This window comes from Elgaria multicarinata, chromosome 4 (genome assembly GCF_023053635.1).
Source record: "Elgaria multicarinata webbii isolate HBS135686 ecotype San Diego chromosome 4, rElgMul1.1.pri, whole genome shotgun sequence".
NCBI lineage: Eukaryota > Metazoa > Chordata > Lepidosauria > Squamata > Anguidae > Elgaria > Elgaria multicarinata.
The window spans coordinates 74,006,148-74,025,152 of NC_086174.1; the positions used below are offsets into that span (position 1 = coordinate 74,006,148).

Below are 19,005 nucleotides of genomic sequence, written 5' to 3' on the forward strand. Positions count from 1 at the left end.
AGTTTACATAGGCTTAAACAATAAAGGCAGCTTCATATCTATTGCCTTAAAAAACACTGACCATCCTGAATCTGATGATGCTGTTTAAAAGTAGTTGCTTTTCATGAGGCTATATTTAAAAGGATAATCATTAGAAGTCAATCATTAAAAAAACCCCCAAAATCTAAGTTATCAATAGATGAAAATCCAGCAGTTTATCCCATATTTGCAGTCATATAACCAGATGCAGAGCACAACATGTGCTTTATGCATGCATACCACTCAATTAATTTCAATAGAAATAACTAATTTATACATGCAAAGGAATGTCATTATCTGCTTTTTCCATTTAGGATGTTACCTTACACACATTTTCCTGGGAGTGAGTCTCATTGAACTTAATGGGACTTTCTTCTGAGTATAGCATTGCACTGTTAATTAATGGAAATCTTTCCAAGTGTGGTACTTGTGTGGAAGTTGAGAGTACACTGAACAGATTGATGGAATTAGGGGTGGGAGAGATTGTCAATGTATATTACAATCTCTTATGACATATGTTGCATTGAAGGAATGTTTCTCTTATTATTAACTTGGTCTGCATCAAGAGTAGACAACTTGTGGCCCTCCAGATATTTTGGCCTATGGCTCCCACCAGCTCTAGGCAGCATAGCCAATGCTGAGGGATCATGGGAGTTGTAGGTCAAAACTTCTGGAAGGCCACAAGCCCACCCCAGTCTACGTGAGTCTTGGTCTTGGCTGTGACATATGAGAGAACTTTGATGCTGTAAAATGTAATGTGGAAAATTAATCCTTTCAGTTTGTTCCTAGTTGCACAGGTCCTTGACACATACGGGCAGTTGCAGGTGCAAATCACTGCTCGGGAAATAATATAATTTGGGGTGAGAAAGACAGAAAAAGGTTAAGTCCTCTTTATAGAATGGCATCTTTACAACTTCCCATGCACCATGCAATCTTAGCTTTGCCCATATTTATACTTATACCAACAAAAAGGAGCATTTTCACACATTGCTAAAGCAGCCCTGTTGTTCCCAAGCATGTAATGGTTACTCTAATATCCACAGTAAAGACATCTGCTGAAATAGGAAATTGAGGTCAATAGTCAGGAGTTAAAGCAATGTTTCATTGTCTATTTGTGTAGGCATTGGAAGTACTTCCAGTACTCTAAGTATGTAATCAATATTAACATGCTTGGGAGGAAGTTAATTGCCTTGTTGGGTTTAGCCTAGTGTCCCGAACCTAAAGATACTGGGCATGATTCAGCCAAAATAAGTCTTCAGTATTTAGCACTCCCATTTCAAAGAATGTAACTTTGGCTGATTGTGGCCATCATGTAGAAGGAAGCCAGCCAGCCCAGATAATATATTCAAGTCTTGCTTTTATTTTATGGGTTAGATCCAGATTTAGGCATGAGCAACTGGGTTGGTGGAAGCGGACTTCCTCACTCCTTCCGTCCCACGGCAGTCCTCCAAAAGCCCTGTTGAGTGGGGTTAACTGTTGTGCAGGGGTAGGCAGGGGAAACCTTCCAAAATTGGGTGGGGTCAGCTTCTGTGAGCAAAGGCCTTCCATCAAAGGAAAGCAGATCCTGGATCTAGCCCAGAGTTATTATTCTGCCAGTGGGAGCATCCCCAAGCAGAGCCCCATTCAGAATCCTCTCACTAGCAGAAAGCAGAGCAGGGCGGGGGCAGGGGTGGGGAGGGGTGAAATTGGCAAATCCCCTCCTCCCTTTGCAGTCTCCAGCATCACCTCCTATATTGTTCCCAAGGGTTCTCCAACTCTTCAAAGCATTTTCAGGAGATATATGGGACTGCAAGAGAACTGTTCAGGCAGTGGTAAAGGCACTGAATCTAAAGTCTTCCATGGATGGAAGGAGCCCTTGTATCCATTGCTGGCTTTCGCTAGATCCAATCGTCTTTCATTAGGATCAGGTGAAAAATCACTTCAGAAAATGAAACTTTGGCACTTCAATCACTGCCATTTATCTTGGAAGTTTATGCCATTTATTTTAATATACTTCCAATTTAAATGTGTTTAGGATTAAAGCCTTAACTGCTTTTGAAGGAACTTTTGAGTTTACTTACTTTGAAAATCCCATTTTCTCACATTCTCCACAGCCATTCTGTTAAGAGCTTACAACTTCTCTATGTCCCCGCAAAGGAAAGAAAATGCAGAGCAGCTTTGAATACATTTTTAGGCTTGATTATATTAAATATCCTTGGTTTTAGTTTTAATTATTGCAAAGGTGACAATAAAAAGCATGAAACCTAAAGAGATGAAGTTAAAAGCAGTTTTTGGAAAGGCAGTATCATTCCTTTGTGCCTTTGCGGCAAAATGTTCTAAGTTGAATGCACTTTCAGAGGTTGTATAAGCTATTTCCTTTTTCAGAGGAAGAGCAAAGAAAGAGGCACAGAAAGGTGATGAGACTGGCTTAAAATTACATAGCCGGTTTGAATTAGGTGTCCGAGATCCCAGTCCCTCACTGAGCTCATTACATCCTTCAGTCTACTTGCCTGTTATCTATCCTTGAAAAGCTTCTACTAGTCTAGCTTGTTAATGGATACTACAGAACCATAGATATTAGGATTCAAGCTGAGCTTATTTGGTATACAAAATGTCTGGTCATGTACAAAAATAAACTTTTATCTATATTCACAGAAGCAAAGAGGAGATTTTACACTGTATATTTTAATAGTTTTAGAAAACAAGAACATGGTACTATGTAGAAAGAACAAATTGCTCCAGCAGCCCAGGTGACTTCTACTCTAATTAAGTCATTTCAACACCCAATAACAGAGGTGCTCTATTGATTTTTACAAGGAGGATAGCTTGATATTTTCCCCCCATGAATAAAATGGAATACAATTCTTGTTCTGATAGTGCGTCTGAGACACAGTTTGCTTATTCCGTTCATTTACTTTCCCTGGGTAACCTTATGCTTTAAAAAACAAAACCATTTTTCCCATTGATATGGTCAGGATACCAAGTCAAAGCTGCAGAAAAGTCATTGACAATATAACACATTACACCAAATTGCGATTAACATGGAAAGCATTTTTATAATGTTTTTAGATATAGATATATATATATGTACATACACAAGGCGAAATATCTTTTAGCCTTTTACTATTACCAGCAAGCACAATCTGCCACAAACAAGTTGTTAGCCTGAGAACTGAAATCTCTGATTTAAAAAAAAACCAAAACCACAAAGCAACTTTTCAAAACAGACATGACAATAAAATAACCTATAGAAACTGCTTTTTTGTTTTGTCTGCTGCCAAACAGTGATGGCAGTAATGAAAGGTCTGAGAAACATGGATGCTGGTAAGTGAACTGCTCAAAAGCATTTTAAGGCAAATAAAAATCTGAGTGCTAGGAAAGCAGTTATACAAATTAATTCTATAATTTTTTATCAATCTGCCTAATAAGTTGCAAGGAGGATCAGCTATAAACTAAATCAAGTCCAGAGCTTTGGCCTACTTAGAGCAGAGGCAGGGAACCTGTGGCCCTACAGCTTTATTGTACTACAACTCCCACCATTCCCAGCCATTGGCCATATTGGCTGGGGTTCATGGGAGTAGGGAATCCAACATCTGGAGGGCCACAGGTTCCCCTGACCTAGAGGCACAGCAGCCGGAAAAAAATTACACCAAAAGCTGCCAACAGGAAGGTGGAGGAGCTTTTTAAAATTTTATTTTACATAAAATTGCTAGGATGAAAAGGATGAGCAGATAACTTCCATCAGAAGATTCAATCCTTAATACCATTATTTGTAATAATGTCCACTCCCCTATGGGATGTGTACCATCGTATGTATATTTAGGACAGTAGATTCATGATGGGTTAGTGAGCTGTACTTCAATGAGTGGACCCAAAGCAACTGGTAGCCTAACTTTGCCCTCTTCCACCTCCTCCAAGTACCTGGGGCTTAAAGTTGATGTAGGTTTTTGTTTTTTGTTTTAAAAAAGTCTACTTTCCAGCAAGTAGAAAAATCCCTTTTTTTGTAATAATACAGACAATTTCACTGGGCCCCAAGACAACCTTAGAGTTTTTATGAAACTAAAGCCATTTCTTGTGCCTTTTTTTTTTTAGAGTAAATCTACGAGTACCAGTACCACTCTCGTGACAGCTACTTCTATTTTCCTTGATGAATCCTGGATAAAACCCACAAAGGCTTTATCTTTCCCAAGGACCTGCTTTATTTTATCCCAGTTGGTGTTCTGTAGAAATTAAAGGTGAAATGGACACTGAAGGAAACAGGAGGGTTCTCCTACAGGCAGTTGCTACATTCCAAAGCATGTTAGATGGTCTCTGGGTTGAGGATTTTGAGAAGATTTGCTGCTGCCAAAAGCCTGCTTATGTGCCTCTCCTCTGTAATGCCGGCCTCGTGAAGTGAAGTTTGTGATAGAGAAGGCACTTTGCTTAGGTCACTGATGCCTGCAGTCATGAGTGAGCTTGAGTACATCGGAAGGCCAATAGAAACCAGCCAGTCAGTTATGGAAGTGATGTGCCCAGGGGACACAGGTTTGCGGCAGATTTCAGTGAGGCCTCCGCTTGGAATCTGGAAACAAGAGAAAACAAAATACAAGCAAGTTGGCTGACTTTTTTCTCTCATGAGGAAATACCTTCAATTCAGCAATTTGTTGGTAGACTGGGCACACCAGTTCACACCCAGATCTAATGCATGGAGGAGCACTGCTCCATCTTTCCTATCCATTGTACTAGTGACTTATGTCCCACACTGCACCTTGAGTGTTGTTTTTTAAAATGTGGTCTTGTTGGCCACATTTATTAAGTTGAAATGATCTACAGTTAAAACAGGAGGTTTTCAGTGGGAGAATTGCCTTGCGAATAGTGCTATCATCCACCTTTATACGATTTCCCCCCAATACTTCCTGTGTTGCTAGAGTCTTCCTCAAACAAAGTATCTCCAATCTGCACACGCAAATTTAGAGGCCTTGAAAACAGTGGCACCTGGAGTGTGCACTGTTTAGTGAGCAACTTGAATGCTCTCCTCGTTTTCCACACTTTATGGGCATCCCTGTTGCTTCCACTGATTTACTCACTTTATAACAGAAAGCTTCAGCAGCAGCAGTGTCTCAGCAGCAGTAAAAGCAGCAGAAAAAGTTCTTGCAAATAAAAACTAACAAACCAATGAGGCTACTTTCTGTGCTAGCTTTCTATATGCAGGGAATTGTTACTTGGGGGATTATTCCATTGAACTTGAAATGGAGCATTTAATCCAGACTTACTGCCATACGGTGCTGCTTCCTCAGCTGCTTCACCCGGATTTGGTCCAAGTTTGTAGCAACATCCTTTTCAGGCTGCTCTAGGTCTTCAGAGTATCTTTGCACCAAAGGTTCAGGAATCCCACAGCGGCCGTGCTGAAGCCAGAGATGACGGATAGAAGTTAAAGAAATAAAAAATCTAGTTAACTGGAATGTCTGGAGTGATTAGTACAGGTTAGTCCCTGTGCTTTAAGAAACCATAAAAGATTTAACTTGGCGTCTATCTTCTCCAGTTCCATAGAAATCTATGTGTGTCATCTGCTGCTTTTTCCATATTTTCTATAGAGATATCTGTGAATCTTGGAAATTAAATCTATTCCTTAGAAAGTTCAGAGGAAATTATTAGGAAAGTATTAATTAGTGTGCTGCTGTGGCACATGAGGCAGCTCCTGGAATGGAATTTGCAAGTTGCTCTGAAAGAAAAGGCATTATCCAGCCAAAGTCAAGCATTGAAAGACAAGACAGAATTAAGCATGCACTTAACTCTCCCGCTAAAATTAATGGAATTGAGATATCTTTAACTTTGCTTGATTGTGCCCAATCCAAATTATGGACATCTTATGCCTTGTTGCCTCTGGACAGAGGCTGACGTTTACATGCTCCCAGGCAGCATTAATATTGATATTATCGGCTCACCACATGAACGCAGCAAGCCGCACTACCACTGCAAGCATCTGGAATGAAAAGCTTGCAATGGCTGAAAGTCATACACATTGCAGTGTTTCCTTTTTATTGTCAGATTGGGCATACTTCTAAGGAACAGTTCCACAGAACATTCAAAAGGGAAAGAAAAACAATTGGAAAGATGTACATAGTTAACGATCGGAAATGTTCAGCCTTCCTACATTGTACCTTGTCAGAGTATGGGTCTTCTGTGAGATCAATATCTTCCAATTGCAGCTTGTTTTCTATCAACGTCTCCAAATCCAGTCCTCTAGTGCAGGAGATTTTTCTCACTGACGAAGGATCTAGTTTTAACACATGTTGCTGGACACTAGCAGTCTCTGGAAGATCTGATAACCAAGGAGGCCTTATGCTGGAAGGGCTCCTGGGTTCCTGTTCAGGAGATGATCTGCACACAGTCAGTTCATGGAAATCAGAAGAGCCAGACTGGAAGGTCTTTTTTGCTGGCAAAGATGGCACATCTGGACAAGAAAGGGCTGAGGGCAGATGACAGTGTCCATTAGAAAGGCGTTCTCTGCTTTTTTTGGCAGGGACTGGTGGTGGCTGTGGTTTTGCCTCACCCATATGCTTCTGATCAGCTTCTATACTCCCCTTGGAGACTGGGGAATGATCAGCACCTCCAAGATCCTGACTGCTTTTTTTATAGTTTTCAGAAGGGGTCCAAGTTACACCACGTGAAAGTAAAGATGACCGAACTTCACAGTTCTGAGTCAGAAACAGAGGAAGTGTTCCACTGGAAGAGATGTTTGCAGAGAACTGCAGTTCCTTTGCTTTTCCCTTGAGAGATTCAACACCATCTTTGCTCTGCTTAGACAGTACTGTCATACCACCACCACCATTAGAGCCAGTCAATGTTTTTGTTAAATCCAGTATACCCTGAGGAAAAGCATCCACCAACTTTACACAATCTGTGCTAGTTTCCCCATGAAGGTCTCCAAGAGAATGAGATCTTGGCCACATATGTACACTCTGGGTGCCTTCCAGAAGCTCACAGCTCCGACAGATACCAACTGGTAAACTTCTGCGGTTCTTCTTGAAGCCTATGGCTGTTGGGGGCTTGAGGCAGCTTTTTGGAACTTGATGCATGCAGCTGAACTGTATCTTCTCTCCTTGCTGGAGGGCATCTACTGATTTAGGTAAGGGCAAATTTGGATAAACTGCCAGTGGATTTCTGTGGAAATCCTTAAAACTGTATTCACTGGCTAATTTTGAGGGCAGGAGACAAGACTTTCGGGTCTTAGCTGAAACAAAACAAAATAGATATTGGGTTTTGTACAAGTAAGATAACAAATGAAATAGATTTGAATAGTCAATGTGCTTGATGTGAAATGTCAGTACAGGAAGCCCTATTGAACACAATGGGAGCAAATATGTATAGGGTTGCATTGTAAGCAGTGTTTAATATTCAATAATCAGCAAACAGTTATAAAAATCTTCACATTTCTCCCCAGTATTTACTGTGATCATTAGCCTTGCTGGCAAAATAAAACCCCAACACTGCCATTTTCTTAATAAACTCAGAATTTGCACAGTAACTCCCGTGCAGTCATAAACTGATATGTGCGCTGAGCTGCTTTGAATATTATATTAGTAGTGACAGAAGAAACTTTCATTTAGGATGGTTGTTGCTATGAATTAAGCACTACCTGCCTATGTTTGCTTCTGAACCTCAGTGCTATCTACTTCATCTGCAAAAAGAATATATCAATACAATACCATAAATCCTCAATGTTTTCTTCTCTCAAAAAGAACCTGACCCTATAAAAAATTCCTGGAATTTTTATCAAAGATAATAACGTAAGTACTGAAGAGCTGCTGGATCTTCAAATTCTAATAAAGCATTTTTTCCCAGTTAAGTGTTTAATGCCCATCCACAACATCTTCCAGTTTAAGTGCTATTGGCAGAAAATACTGTTCAAATATCTTATTTGCAGGTTATTGTTTTGGGGAATGTTGCGTGTGTTCTGCAAGCTCACCTATGTAATTTTAATATGTAATGTGGAAAGTTGACTTGTGTAATTGTTGTGATGTGGGACATAAAAGTCTGTAGGAAATGGCTGATATTTATACCATCCCATTCTGTGTGATGCAGTCAGTTTATTTGCATCATCTGAAATCTTTGTCTGTATGGCTAATCTGCACATCCCTTTTATGTAGCGGAGGGAACCCTCTGGTAGTATTTCAGGCAGCCTTAAGACCCAGGACATAAGGTCCTATCTTTAAAAGCGTTAGACTTTTTAAAAAGCAATGGATGTTATTTTCAATACATCTCTAATTCAAAGCTTTATCTCCAAAATGCTAAACTTTGATATTTAATACCACACATTGGCCTGGTTCAGAAAACACGCTAAAACCATGCTGCTTAACCACAAAATGGTTAACGGAATGCATTCCATTAACCATTTTGTGGTTAAACCGCCTGGTTTAGCGTGTTGTCTGAACCAGGCCAATTAGTTGCTTTGTATACAAATCTAATGCACGTTACTACAGAATATAGTAGTATTCTTCTCCGCGAGCCCCTGCCAAAGGAAGTGAGGCAGGTGGCTACCAGGAGGAGCAGGGCCTTCTCTGCTGTGGCACCCCGGCTGTGGAATGAGCTCCCTAAGGAGGTTCGCTTGGCACCTACATTATATGCTTTTAGACGCCAGGTGAAGACCTTTCTATTCTCCCAGCATTTTAACAGTCTATAAATAAATTTTAACTTGGTGTTTTAAATTTGTAATTTTGCATTGCTGCTGTTTTCATCTGGTTGAGCTTTTATATTGTATTTTATATTATGGTTTTATACTGTTGTTTTATACTTTGAATGGTTTTAATTTTTGTGAACCGCCCAGAGAGCTCCGGCTATTGGGCGGTATAGAAATGTACTAAATAAATAAATAAAATAATGTCCTTTCAGAAGTTCCAAAATACAGTCAGAAAAAAATGAACTTCTTTACACTAAAATGGAAAACTATCTTCATTACTTTCTCTTGATGTATAGAATCATCAGACAACTGGAGGTGAGGAAAGGGGAAGCACTTGACTGTTTTCTCTGGTTGTACAAATTGACAGGCCCCTGGAGCTTATGTAGACGGGCTTGTAAGAAACAGGCTCAATTTATAAACAGGAATGGCAACAGCATCCCAGAGACTTTAATCTGAAATTGAAATAGTCAAGCAAGCATGTAATTATTCATATAATTTTTCTCCCTTGATGGTGCTGAAGTCAAAAATTGTTTTCAACTTAGGCTCCAAATGGCCTGTTGACTGGAAAGGGCTGCACTCATTTTTGATGCTAACATTTTGTAAAGTTGACAATGGGAGAAGCTTTGACATTTGTATGAGAGTGTATTCTCAGGACTGTTGCTTCTCACTGTGAGATGGCAATGTTTTCAATCCAAAGAGACACATAGAAGTCCAGATATGTTGGCCTCCACCAAAACTGGCTTTACTTGATTAATGCAATATCAAGTTATGAGCAATATGTATAAAATAGTCCAAGAGACCCCAGAAACACCACAGGGAGATCTTTTCTATCACTTCACACCACCTCAAAAGCAAAGTTTATTAGTAACTTAACAAAGCTTAACAATTCAGTTGGAAGTCATGCAGTGATATACACCCATGTGTGAATGGGCCATAGAGGTATCCACTTCCATGGTATCTGTGCACCTTGCAAACATGCCTATGTAACAGCCACAGGAGGTACACAACTGAATTTGCAGCAAAGGAGCAGATACATCGAATCTGGGTATTCTTATGCTAGAAGAGCAACAAAGACTGCAGACCTTCATCAAGGAAGTCATTCTTTATTCATCAAAGCAGTCACTCTTGATTCTCTTTTTACTATTCATCAGCAAATTTTTATTATACATTTTTAATGCACTTATGTAAAAATTGTACACTGGGGGCCAAAGTAGGATGAGACGTTAATTGTATGATTGGAATGAACATGTCCAGGTTTTAAACTTTAAATATCAGCTGCTGGCAGCGAGTGGGGAGTACATTCAATCAGGACCATGGCACACAGAGAAGGGCCAGTTTAATAATTTCCTCCTATGCCTAATAAAAGCCATTCACCCACCCTGCTTCAGAGCAGCTATTCACCCCAAGAGAGGGTTTCCTTTTGGCCCCAGTGGATGTTTCTTTGGGCTCATGGCAGCTTGGGCAGAAAAGAGCAAACAAAACTCTCCACACAGCCTGATCCTGATTGGAGCCCTGCAGCTGCTATTTAAAAGTTTAAAAACTATATGCATCCACTGCAATCAACATCATGTCTAGTTTGGTCCAAAGGAAAGAATCAGAAAAAGAATATGATGACACCAAAACAAAAAATGCTGAAATGCCATGATCATTTTAAATACTGTATAAATTTTATTTTAGGAATCCAATATGAATTTGGATAGGCCTGAAACACCCTCCTCTATATTACACCATCCACTTTAAAGGCTATTTGGAGATAGATAAAAGTTCATTCGCATACCATTACAGACTTGTTTCAGTTCTGAAACAAACTGTGATTAGTGGGACGCTACGCAGCAGGTGGTTCTCACTCTCCTGGCTGCGAGTGCATGAATCTAGTTGATGTATTGCGGCTCACACGAAAGACTACAAGTAGCTCAACAATACAGCCCTTTGAGCTAAGGAGGACGCTACGTGCATCTCGAGTAAATAAATGCCTTCCCAGAGAACAGTCTTTGTTACGCTGCTGAATAATTCTTCCTAAATCCCCTTAAGCAAACAAGTTAGACCTCCATTTTCAACAGTCACTTATTATTCTATCGTATCAGGGGAGCAAACTTCATCCAGCACTATTTGCGTGATGGAAAAGAGTTATGTTATGCCTGAACAAAGCATGTTCTCTCAAGGTGGAGCCCTTTATTCTCTGTTAAGACGAAGCAGCATCAGTATGAAATAACAGTGACCTGGTCCACATGACACAGTGGGCTCATTGGGGGTTGTTTAACCCATGATGAGCCATGGTGCATGCGGCCAAGATTTTGAATATACAACCCATGAGGGGGGTTGTTTAACCCTCAAATAACCCTCGGTGACCAGGTTCTCACGACACAATAACCCGCAAGTGGGGTTTGCATATTCAAAATGTCACCTACATGCACTGCAGCTCATTGTGGGTTAAGTAATCCATGTGTTGAACAAGCCCAGAGTCACAAGCATAATGGAAGGAGGTGAAGTAAGTATACACACAGCTTTGAAAAACTAGACTACAGAATCCACAAAATAAAGACGAAAAAAATTAGGTCTGGAACAACTGCTTTGGTAAATTATGATTATGGGGAAAGTGCCAAAATCACTATAAGAAGAATTTGTAAGACTGCTTTTCTTAGCAACAGAATGTCCTGTGTCCTCTTAAAAACTAATGAATTTGGCGCAAGTTTGGATATGGATTTAGATTAATCATTACCATTCTCTAGGTTTTCACTGCTTTCATAGCAGCCTGAATCCCGGGGAGAGCATCCACCTAAACCCTGGCCATCTACAAGGAGTTTCTCCTGAGAGCCTGATTGGTCACTGTTACCTGGAGGAGGGAGAGAAAAAGCAGAAGTGAGAAGGCAGCATTTACACGAAGAACAGAGATAATAATACTTCCAAAATACTGAGCAACATGCTATTGTTTCATAAGTGTCACAGAAGCATTGTCAGTAAATATGCTGCCCTGAGATCCCAGTAATATAGGGTGGGATGCAAACGTTTAATAAATAAATAAAAGTACTGTTTTCATGAGAAGACATAATGGGCCCATTTGTACATTCACAGTTGTGGGGATTTGCATAATTATTCTGAGCAGCTTGTGTTGTGTTGTGTGAACCCCACCAGGGTGGCTGGTTCTTGATGGTTTGTTACCCATGGCAACAAGCCACGTTGGCTGGGTTCGCACAGGACGACAAGCCACGCTGCCCAGGTAACTATATAAATCTGAGCAGCAGATGTGTGTGAGGGATAAGCAACTGTGGCTTGTTTCCCCATCCATGTTCATGCGACCCAGTCAATTGAAGGAGGGAGAGGGCGAAGAATTGATTACAGGAAATATTGAAAGCAGAAATTTTCAGCGCTAGACTCTATAAGTAAGTTCATATAGTGGTAGAAATTTTCTGGGTATTCACAGCAACTTAAAGTGTGAACTACTTGAACTATTAGTTTACCAGCATGGTCATAATGGGGTGGGGATATAGAATAGCTACACTTTCAGATCTGACTAGACCAGTATGTGTATCATATACTTTTGGAACGGTTGAAAAATTATAATTCAAAACCTTCAAGCAATACTCAAACTACATTTTACACCATTTCCCAGGCGTTGCATCGTGACACAGAACATCCAGATGGTATGGAGGGAAGAACAGCCTATCTTCTTTCCATACATACTGCTCATTACCGCCTTCCAGAAAGTAAGTTAAAGAAAGGGGGAAGGCTGGGGGGGGGATGGGGGTGGGGAGAATTGGGAGTTCTACAAAATTTTAAGGCTTGTTTTTAGGTGATCTTTACAAGTTTCCAGAGCTTGTATTTGACCCCAAGCTTGGAGTACTTCAGTGGCATCCTTATGTATGTTTATAGGGAAGTAAGTACTTCTAAGTTCAATGGCACTTACATCAAACCATTTACAGGCAGTTGGTTGTATGTTGTAAAATAATTCCCCAAACCCTGCTGTCAGCTTCCACCTAGTGCAACTCCTGGCTCCACAGATGTTTTGGCCTACAACTCTCATGACCTCTCACCATTAGCTACGCTGCCTAGGGCTAATGGGAGATGTAGGCCAAAACATCTCTACTGCATTACCTGCAGCTAGAAAGGTTAAAAGGTTAGAAGAAATGTGCAAACTACTTCTAATATATTCCATATTTTGTGGCATTAGTATCCAGATTGCTTGACTTTGATTCATATGTTGATCATAAGTTATACAAAATACAAACAGAAAGGTTAAAAAGGAAATTATGATTATATTAATAATAAGAAAGTACTTGTCAAATGAATTCATCATCATCAGGTATAATTCCGTAGAAATTTTGCCATTACTATTTTAGATTTGATGATACTGGAAGTATTACAATTTTCCAGTCCCTAAGAGGTTACAGCTGCATATTGGAAAAGAAATCCAAAGCCTCACTCACTGTCATATTCCTGAAGCAGTTCCACTGCTGTCAAGAGAACGGCTCTGTGCTCTGGATCCCGAATGTTTAGCTCATCTAAATCTTCTTCCTCTAGGAGCTTGAAGGTGTCTAAGTCTTCATAGCCATTGAACAGAAAGGTGGGCATGTGCTCCTATGGCAATGCAAAAAAGGAGTTTTTCAAGAAACAATAAACAGTACAACTCAAAACACCTTCAATGCCATGTGTTTCTAAGATCCTTCTTCCTAATCAGGTACTACTTCAAAACAAAAATATCTCTCTGAGGGTGTTTGAGGATTAAGCATTCTGCAGGTGGTTAAGTGCATGCATGGGCTTCAGCTGCATATTTACGCTTTGGGTGGCTGAGCCACTCAAACTGGTGGGCCTCCAAGAAGAGGCAGCAGTTGCCTTCTGGGCTGCTGCCCTTAGGAGAAGCACTTTGGAGCCCAAAGAATATTTCATCAGGTTGGTTGGTGGCAGCAATACTGACATGAATGCTCCTTCTACCTTTCCTCACCTGTTCCTATGTGCTACAGATGTCATTGGAACACAGGGACATAGAGATCATCTATATATGGAGTCAGACCATTGCTCCATCTAGCCCAGGCAGGATTTTTTCCAGCCCTGCCTGGAAATGCTTGTATTGAACCAGGGACCTTTTGTGGGCAAAGCATGTGCTTGATCACTGAGCTATGACCCCTCTCATTGCTATTGCCCTCGTCTATCTAGTCTCATTTTTTCCTTCCTTTGTTACCATTACATCCTGTCCATGCTGCTTCCCCTTCAGTTCCCAACTTGTTTTATTTGAAAAATATTACCAACGAGTCCCCACAGAAACAGACTCAAACAAAATAAATAACTTGTCCCAGGCAAGCAGGTAGCTGGATTGGGCTCTGCTGCATATATGGGCACAGATAATTCCTTGATATCTCCATCTCTTCACCCCACACTTATCTTTCCTTGAGACATTACCTTCAGCCACCCAACCCAAGATTCACCTGCTGTCTGCATAAGTCTCCCCAACACATCCACCTTCCTCTGGCCTCAATATTGCCAGCATCAGAGTATAATATATAGTTATTGTAGCAGCATCTTTCATTTTCAGAAATAGTCAGAACTGAAGTGAGCAGGTGCTCAGTGCAATGCTGGTTCTCCTCTGTGTGTAGAGCAGTCTTTCCCTATATCATGGTTCCACCCTGTCTCGTTTTGGCTTGAGATGAAGCCATTCACCTAGCTTCTGAAATCTTTGGAGAAGAGACTACTGTATGATCAGAGTTGTACTTAATGTATAAAGATTCTACCCTATTTATTTAGGGTGCATTGGCTGGTTACACACGGCAACCATGGCATTCAGGTAACATTTAAATCAGTCTTTAGCAAATATAATTCAGCATCCTACGTTTTGGTCTCTCCTATCATTTTAACACCTAACATTTCCTTGTCTATAATTGATGTACAAACTCACATACAGAGAGAAGTCAGGCGAATAAGTGAGGTTTGCAAACACGAAGCAGGTGGCAGGAGGAGCAGAGGAAGGGATGCTTCAAAAGCCATCCACTCAAAGAGTCTTTTATTCTGTCCCTTTTAATGTTTAAGCTACACTGGAAACACTATGTGATCACAGCGGTTGTGTTGTTAGCTGATGGAGAAGACTGCTTCAAAAAAGTCACAACCAAGAAGAAGCAAATGAATTCTGCAAATCCACTAGCAGAAGAAATAGAACACGGAAAAATGCAGGGTAAACTTTTTCAAAACCAGCATCAGTGAAATGGAACAAGAAAAGGCAAGTATATTTAAAATTCTAAAACAGGTCTTTTCAGCACATCTCTTCAAAATTAATGAATGTCATGAAAACCTTGAAAACCATCTATGTCTATGAGGGAAGGTTACAACAGGTGGGATTGTTTAATTTGGAAAAAAAGTGAGTAAGGGGAGAAATGATACAAGTGTACGTTAGGGAGACATTTTTTCTCCTTCTCATAATACTAGAACCCGGTGACATCCCATGAAACTGGTGGGTGATTCAGGATAGATAAAAGGAAGTACTTCTTCACACAGCACATAGTCAAACTATGAAATTTGCTACGACAAGACACAATTTGGATGGCAATAATAATAATAATAATAATAATAATAATAATAATAATAATAATAATAATAATAATAATAATAATTTCTTACCCGCCTCTCCATTTTGATCGAGGCGGGGAAGAACAATAAATTATTAAATACATAAAAATGAATTAAAACATAATATACATTGTTAAAAACATCCTAAAAAACATTCTAAAACATCCTAAAATTCCACTGGATAGGCCTGCCAGATCAGTCTTTATAGGTTTCTTGAATGCTAGTAGACTGTTAAGTTGATGAGTCTCCTCCAGCAGGCCATTCCACAGTCTAGTTTTTGCTAGCTGTAGGGCTTTAAAGGTGATAACCAACAATTTATACTTTGCTCGGAAACTAATTGGGAGCCAGTGAAGAGATTTTAAAACTGGTGTAATGTGGTCACCCCTTGGTGTACCGGTGACCAGCCTGGTTGCCATATTTTGAACTAGTTGAAGTTTCCGGACTAGGCACAAAGGTAGCCCTATGTAGAGCGCATTGCAGAAGTTTAGCCTTGACATTACCAGTACGTGCACTACCATCTTTAGTTCTTATAACTCTAGGAAGGGGTGCAGCTGGCATATCAGCCAAAGCTGACAGTAGGCACTCCTGGTCATTGCATCTATCTGGGCTGTCATTTGGAGCAACGGATCCAGAAGCACCTCAAGCTGTGAACACAGTCTTTCAGGGGGAGTGTAACCCCATCCAGAACTGGTTGACACACCTCCAAACCCAAGTTGTGGCCTTTGACAGCAAGCACCTCCGTCTTGTCTGGATTCAGCTTCAATTTGTTTTTCCTCATTCAGCCCATTTCAGACTCTAAGCATTCATTCAGAGGAGACACACTATCCTTAGCTGATGCTGTTGTTGAAGGCATAAAGAAATATATTTGAGTGTCATCAGCATACTGATAGCACCCCGCCCCATGCCTCCGGATGATTTCTCTCAGCGGGTTTCATGTAAATATTAAATAGCATTGGGGAAAGGATGGCACCTTGTGGTATACCACACAGCAGCTCCTTTGAGGAGCAGCTATCCCCAAGCATCACCATCTGGAACCTGCCCTAGAGGTAGGACTGGAACCACTGAAGCACAATGCCCCAATTCCCAATCCCCTCAGGTGATCCAGAAGAATACCATGGTCGATGGTATCGAAAGCCGCTGAAAGGTCCAAAAGTACCAACAGGGACACACTCCCCCCGTCAATACTCAGGCGTAGATCATCCACTAAGGCGACCATAGCTGTCTCAATTCCGTATCCTGCTCTGAAGCCAGTTTGAAATGGGTCTAGATAATCTGTATCATCCAAAAACTGCTTGGAGTTGATTTGCAACCGCCCTCTCAATCACCTTACCCAAAAATGGTAGATTTGATATTGGTCTATAGTTATTAGGATCCAGAGGATCCAGGGAGGGCTTTTTTTTAGAAGCGGCCATACCACCGCCTCTTTTAAGCATGATGGAAAACTCCCCTCCTTGAGAGATGCATTGATAATATGTTGTAATTGCAATCTAACTGCGACCAGCCAAGAAGGACAGGGATCGAGAGGGCAAGACGTCCTCTTTACTCATCCAAGCAGCTTGTTCATGTCCTCGGTTCTCACCAACTAAAACTGATTCAGTGTAATCCTACTCGCAGAGTTGTTGGACAATCCATTTTCAACTTCTGCTTATCCAAGAGATTTTATTTGTGAAATGATCGTTAAAGGCATCACAGCGAACTGTCGTAAGCTCTAAAGTAGGGTTCAGGGGGGGAGGTATCTGCGTTAGACCCCTCACCACCCTGAACAGTTCTGCTGGATACGAATTCACAGACGCAATGCGTGCAGTGAAGAAAGCTTTCTTAGCTGCACGTATTGCCACCCCATAGGAACGAAGATGTTCACTATGTCATGTCTTGTCAGATATAAGTCGAGTTTTCTGTCATCGGCGCTCTAGTCCTTCCCGCTTCAGCTCCCTGAGCTCTTCTGTATACCAGGATGCCCGATTAGAAGCGGGCCAGAGAGGACATTTGAGGGTGATCATGTCGAAAGCCCTAGTTAGGTCTTGATTCCACCTATTGACCACGGATTCAACAGGACCGTCGACGATACCAGACACAGAACCCTCTAAGGCTTTCTGGAATCCAAGAGGATCCATCAGCCTTCGAGGGCAGACCATCTTAATAGGTCCGCCAACCTTGCGGGGGTGGATAGTAGCCGTGATACTAACCCTGACCAGAAAATGATTTGTCCATGACAACGCAGAGGTATTTATCACTTCTGCCCACAGAGGGGGTTAAACAAATTCCTGGAGAAGGCTATCAAAGGATACTAGGCCCGTTGCCTCTATGCTACCTCCAGTATCAGAGGCTACATAATCCATTTGCTGGGGAATATGGTTGGGTTGCACTCACGCCCTGCTGATGGGTTTCCTGTCGACAACTGGTAGGATGCTGGACTAGATGGATTCTTGGTCTGATCCAGCATTGCTATTCTTATGTTCTTAAAAATGATTCAAATATTAAGGGCACTATCTATGGTTTGCACCTTCATTGGACATAAGTATCAGAAGCTTCCGAGTATCCAATGCTCTGAAAGGCTGTTGCTAGTAGAGCAAGAGAAGTGATGGAGGCAATTTCCATCCTTCTTTGTCTTGTTTTTCAACTCTTGATGAGCTTCTGAGTCCTGCTAGCAGAGGCAAACTGGCAGGGTTGGGCATGGAATCAGCCAAGAATTGGTGACCAGTGCAGGTCTTTGCAGGCAGACGTAATAGGGTTCCAATACCATGCACTCTCCATGAAATTTCCAGACACTATTCAGGGTTAGACCCACATAAAGTGCATTGCAATAATCTAAACATGATCTAAATGTTGCCAAGTAAGACCGATTCAGGAAGGGTTGCAGGTGGTGCGCCAAGTAGAACTGTGCAAAGGTCAAAGGCTGTGGAGTTGAACAGTAATTCCTCAGCCACCTTCTGGGCACAATCTGACAGAAAGGACCAGAACCACCGCAAAACAGCACCCCTGAGGCCCAGCCCTGCCAGTGGTCCACAAGGATCCCATGGTCAATAGTATCGAAAGCTGCCAAGAGGTCCAAGGGAACTAATAGGGCTGCAGTCCCCACATCCAGTTTCCAGTGTGGGTCATCCACCAAGGTGAACAAAGTGGTCTCAGTCAAATAACCCAGATGGAAGCTGATTGAAATGAGTCCAGATAATGAGCTTAATCTAGATATACCTAGAGTTGCAACACTGCCACCTTCTTGATTACCTTAGTCAAGACCAGTACATTTGAGACGTTTCTTTAAGGAAGATCTTGTTACTGCCTCTTAATCAAGAGGGAACAACTCCCCCCCTGCAAAGAGGCATTAATCACTTGGGCAGTCCCACCTTGGCCAGCAAGGGTCAAGTACACAGCTGATGGCTCATTGCTCTAGACACCCTGGTCACATCCTTGAGATCCACAAGTGAAAAAAATCCAAAAGAACTGGAAAAGTGGTGCTGAGCTTAAGTACCCTATTTCTTTGATTCTAAGACACACTTTCCCCCCATATAAACATCTCTAAAAATGGGGTGCGTCTTAGAATCGTGGGTGTGTCTTAGGGTTTTTTTTCTGTTGGTGGTACTGAAATTAGTGTGTGTCTTACAATCGATGGCATCTTACAATCGAAGAAATAACGTTAAGTACGATTCTTTCTTCCCACCTCCCCTTGACATTTTAGCTTTTGACTTGATAAATTTTGTATTGTGAAAGAGACATTTTGTTGCATAAAAAGAGTAGAGGTTACACATCCCACTTTATACTTTATGAAGGGATGCCTTCCAGGGATGACTGTGGGAAGC

The 19,005-nt window shown here is 41.2% G+C and overlaps 1 protein-coding gene across 4 annotated transcripts in view; it reads right to left on the bottom strand.

Moving 5' to 3' along the window:
- Positions 1-3,926: 3,926 nt before the first annotated feature.
- LOC134397695 (SAM and SH3 domain-containing protein 1-like) overlaps positions 3,927-19,005 on the bottom strand; it is a 603,491-nt gene continuing 588,412 nt past the window's right edge. For 2 of the 4 annotated variants that reach the window (XM_063124570.1, XM_063124569.1), the window contains 5 exons: positions 13,081-13,231; positions 11,376-11,489; positions 6,138-7,210; positions 5,250-5,381; positions 3,927-4,558 (listed from right to left, as the gene is read on the bottom strand). In XM_063124570.1, the coding sequence (XP_062980640.1) occupies positions 4,298-4,558; positions 5,250-5,381; positions 6,138-7,210; positions 11,376-11,489; positions 13,081-13,231 (1,731 nt within the window). In that variant the 3' untranslated portion in view covers positions 3,927-4,297. The remainder of the gene's footprint in view (positions 4,559-5,249; positions 5,382-6,137; positions 7,211-11,375; positions 11,490-13,080; positions 13,232-19,005) is intronic. The other 2 variants (XM_063124572.1, XM_063124571.1) reach the window with 1 other exon arrangement.